This window comes from Pteropus vampyrus, unplaced genomic scaffold (assembly GCF_000151845.1).
Source record: "Pteropus vampyrus isolate Shadow unplaced genomic scaffold, Pvam_2.0 Scaffold51, whole genome shotgun sequence".
NCBI lineage: Eukaryota > Metazoa > Chordata > Mammalia > Chiroptera > Pteropodidae > Pteropus > Pteropus vampyrus.
Genome location: NW_011888832.1, coordinates 6,259,342 through 6,263,655, shown reverse-complemented (window position 1 = coordinate 6,263,655; position 4,314 = coordinate 6,259,342). Strand labels below are relative to the sequence as shown.

At 60.9% G+C, this 4,314-nt stretch overlaps 1 protein-coding gene across 1 annotated transcript in view; it reads left to right on the top strand.

Moving 5' to 3' along the window:
• The first annotated feature begins 230 nt into the window (after window positions 1-230).
• Window positions 231-4,314, top strand: part of CUNH16orf78 (chromosome unknown C16orf78 homolog) — a 14,423-nt gene continuing 10,339 nt past the window's right edge. Inside the window, exons 1-3 of the mRNA XM_011360190.1 lie at window positions 231-380; window positions 3,506-3,619; window positions 4,124-4,253. Coding sequence (XP_011358492.1) covers window positions 231-380; window positions 3,506-3,619; window positions 4,124-4,253 — 394 coding nt within the window. The remainder of the gene's footprint in view (window positions 381-3,505; window positions 3,620-4,123; window positions 4,254-4,314) is intronic.

Sequence of the window (4,314 nt, the reverse complement as noted above, 5' to 3'; positions counted from 1 at the left end):
TGTCCCACTCCACTCTGACCCCAAGGGCCAGCCTGAGAGTGACCTCACAATCACACTGCAGACCCTCCCACACACCCTTTTGGACCAGGACCCCCCACACCCCGCTGTCTGAGTCACCCGGGCCAGCAGCTAGAGACAGAAGGATGGACGAAGTGAGTGTTTACCACCTTTTGGCCGAAGGCTCCAGCCAGGCTCCATGATGGCAGAGAAGGTTCCAGCCAGGCTCCATGATGGCAGAGAAGTCCGAGGACCCGAAGGGCTCGATGCCCACGGAGCGGAAGTCCATGTGGAAGACGGCCGAGGAGAGGCGGATGTCCGACCTCACGCGGGTGTTCGAGTGGCTGGAGCGGAGGCAGGGGAAGAAGAAGCAGGCTCAGCCGGTGCGTGCTGCCGGAGGGAGCGGGCAAGGGGGCCTTCGTTCCAGACGGCTGCATGGGGTTGAGGCTGACCTTGACTCCGAGGAGAAAAGGCAGGAGGGTTTCTAAGCACTGGGGTGAGCTAGCAGAGAAGGACTGGAGGCTTTTGGGGGAGGCCATCATGTGATCAGGCCGGCTGTGTCTGCTAATTGTCACTTAGGTAGTTGGGCTCCTGCCCTCCCGCGGAGATGGGGTGGCGGGGAAGCACCGTCTTTCTTGATGAATATGCTTCAAAGGCATACCTCCCAAGTCCTTGAGGAAAACCCTCCCGGGCTGAAAAACTGGAAAGAATTTACAAGCCGAATGTCCTAAAGGAAATGCTATAAGGGGCTTCCTGGGCCTGGAGCCTGGAGCCAGGGAGAAGCCTTCCGGTTGTCAAGGCGAAGGGCATTAGGTTCAGTCAAGGTGAAGGGCGTTAGGCCGACTGGGTCAGTGTTTGAAAAGGCCTGAGGGTGGCGGCTTCTGGGGTCTCAGTGTTGGCAGGGTGGAGTCCTTCCCACTGGCCTCAGACACTTCCGTCCTCGTGATGGCTCCGGGGTCAAGGGGCATTCATTGTCCCCTGCCACTCTCCCCACTGGGACTCCTCCTGACATCCCCCTTCCCTTCCACCCTGCATCAGAACCAGTTCTAAGCAGCCCAGGCTGCTGGAACAGAACCCAGCATACACAGGGTCAGAGCCCGGGCAGTCCTAGATCAAGGCGCCGGCCGACATGGTGTCCGACGGGAGCCGCTTCCTGGTTCACAGGTGGCCGTCTTCTCGCTGTGTCCCCACATGGCAGAGAGGCAGGAGAGCCCGCGGGGGCCTATTTTATCAGGGCACTCACCTCACGAGGCTCCGCCCTCACGGCCCAGTCACCTGCCAAGGTCAGTGTGTGAACTTGGGGGGACGCAAACATTCGGTGTAGAGCACCCCCCTCGCCTCTCCCTCCAGGAACTGGGATAACCAGTTTAGCCTCAGTTTCCCCCCTGGGCCCATCACCTATAGAAAATCAAGCCATGTCCTTGGAAAGTCGTCTCCTGACCTTGACTCCCCCGGTCCCCAGAGAAAAATGGCATTATACTGAGGGCAGTGACTTTTACGAAGCGTTTCCTGAGGTCCAGGCCCCATGCTTAGCACTGCGATGAGCTGTCTCGTCACCGGCCCCCGCAAGGCTGCAGACGGGCATCGTCCTCTCTCCCCAGCCGAAGGGTAATGAAGCTGGGGGAAGAGGAGTCCTTTGCTCGAGCTCGCAGTTTGTTAAGGGCCAAGCCAGGACTCGGGCTCAGACCGATGCAGTCACCGGGTCACGGGCTGCGTTGGGCCGACGCCCCGTCCTGCAGCGCTGCCCGCCCTTCAGGCAAGCCTCACCCCGCCAGACAGACCCTGGGCTGCCAGGTCCTCAGACCAGCATGTTTCACTGAGGTGCTAACGACTTGCTGCCACCTGCCTCCTGCCCCACCCCCACCATTTTTGGGGTGTGGAGACTCAACCGCCGGGTCGCTCAGAATGCAATTTAGTATCCATCAAAGAAATCGTATTCACCCCTCTGATTACTATGTTCGGTCCCATTTCTTCTCACTAAGATTATATCCTAATAATGTTTTCACAGTGTTACCTTATATGTGGCTTTTATTGTAAATAATTTTGGACCCAGGGAGGGAACAGAAAACACAATTGAACCTTCAAGCATCATTACCCTCCCCAGAAGCACTTGGATTTCGGCTGAGGACGAGGTGGAAGCTTCCAGGGCAGGCCTCGGACAGCACGGGTGGCGGGGGGCCTGTCAGAGACGATACCTGGAGGGGCGCTGGCTGTGGCCGCCTCTCCTGGTCTGGGCTGTGCCCCTCGTGATCCATTTGGCATCAGAGAAGACCCCGAGGTCCAAAGTCCAGGCCACGGGCCTCGACTCAGTGGCTGCTACAGACCCTTGGTCTGTGGCATCACCACATCTGTTCTACGCAGCTTTCCCAGAATGGGCCGGAAGCTGCTCCAGTGACTCCCGAGGGGAGGCTGAGGGTCGTGGGGAGGTGGAAGGGGACCTACCTCTGCAGGAGCTGCCCTTGGCCGCTCTCCCCTTAACCTGGCCCCAGCTCGCGCCCCTCTCTCTCCATTAATCCAAACAAAACCCCAAGGTTGGCCAGCACCCCCTCCTCGGATGGCCTTCAGCACGCCCTTGGACAGCTCCCTTCCGTACACCCGACCGGCTTATCAAACACTCCTGCCCACGTAGGTCACCAGCGTAAAAGGAAGGCTTGGCCCCCCACGCAGTGATCCATTCATTTCTCACAGCAGCCCCAGGAGGCAGATCCTCCTGCTGTCCCCATCATCAGATGAGGAATCTGAGCCATAGAGGGAGCAGGCACTTGCCCCAGGATGCTCAGCCACTAAGCCTGAGACAGGATGCCAGGCCTGGCCATCTGACCTAGAGACCAGTCTCGGCCACCATCTCCCACAACCAGCAGCGGCACGCCCCGAGGAGACCCAGTCAGTGAGAGGCATCCTGTGATGCTGTAGCACCCCACCCCACCCCACCCCTTATGGACTGACCTGGATGCCCCCTGGGGGCCTCTCCTCAGTGGACCCTGGTACTCCCAATGTGCCCGGGGAGAGTGGAAGGCCAGGCACGTGTGCCTTGATGGGCCCTCGATGGCCATGAGGAGCCCCGGGAAATGAAGAAGGTGGGGTGAATTGGGGTGACAGCTCTGGGAAGACAGGATGGGGTGGGGTGGACTGAGGGCAGGAGGGGTTCTGGGGACAAAGGGAGAGTCCTACTGGACTCGAAATCAAGGTGGCCTTTCTGCGGCTCCAGACCAGAGGCCATGGCAGGGGAGTGGCAGCTAGAAAGGCCTTTGTGGGGCTGGAAGGAATTTTTATCAGGCTGGGGACGGGGCTCTTAGCTGGAGGGTGAGAGGGAGCCAGTGATGGGCTCTGAAGTGAAGAGACCAGCCAGCCGTGGGGGCGGTGTGATGCGGACACCAGGGTGTGTTAGGGGGAGAGGCACAGTTGGGGGACAGGAGTGCCAGATCCCGCTCGCCAGGGAGCTTCCCCTCTGTGGGGACAGAGTGGTCAGTGCCGTGGGGGTGACAGTGCGCCCCTCCCGCCCTTGCAGAAGAACAAAGCCAAGCCGGTGACATCTCCTAAAGCAAGTAGGAGAGAAGACAAGAAAGCCAAAAACATCCAGAAACGGAAGAGAGAGCACCACCAGCTGTCATTCCCTGAGCAGGTAACAGCCCCTCAGAGCCACCGCGTCCCCACCGGGTCCCCGTTCCTGCACAGTGTCTGGCTGCTGCTTACAAAGTTTTCTCAAGGCTCTAAGATCCACTCCCGCCTCGCACTGACGCCGAGCTGGGACTCGCCCCATGCAGCGCAGCCTGACAAACGGCCCCTCCCCCGGGGACAGGGACCACTCGCGCTCCTGTGGTTGAGGGTCCTGTCTGCCTCCTCCCCCAGCCATGCAGGAGACACCCAGACCTCAGCGCCCCAGGCCGTGGTGTCCACAGCCCTGCACCCCTCCCTGAGATGGAGTCAGAAAAGCCAGGGGTTGCGGGACAGCCCTGCCGCCCTGCCCCACGCCCGCCCCCGCCCCAGAGCCGCCTCCCGCCTCCCCGTTGGGCCCTTCGCTCACCTGTCAGCAAACCCCTGAAATCACTCAGTCTGGGGGGGAAGGGGAGGACGCTGGCCAGCACCTGCTCCCCAGCGTGAGACCCCTGTCCTGCTCCCCCACAAGGCCCAGAGGCTCAGCTCCAGAAAGGACGGAGACGCTGTCATGTACCGCAGGCTCTACGGGCTGGAGACCAAGGGGAAGCGCCTGAGCATGGTGCCCGGGAGCTACGCCAAGGACGGCACCAAGAAGACCGGTAAGGGCACCCGGCCCCAGCCGCCCGAGCGGTCCTCCCCCGCAGGGACCGAGAGTCACAC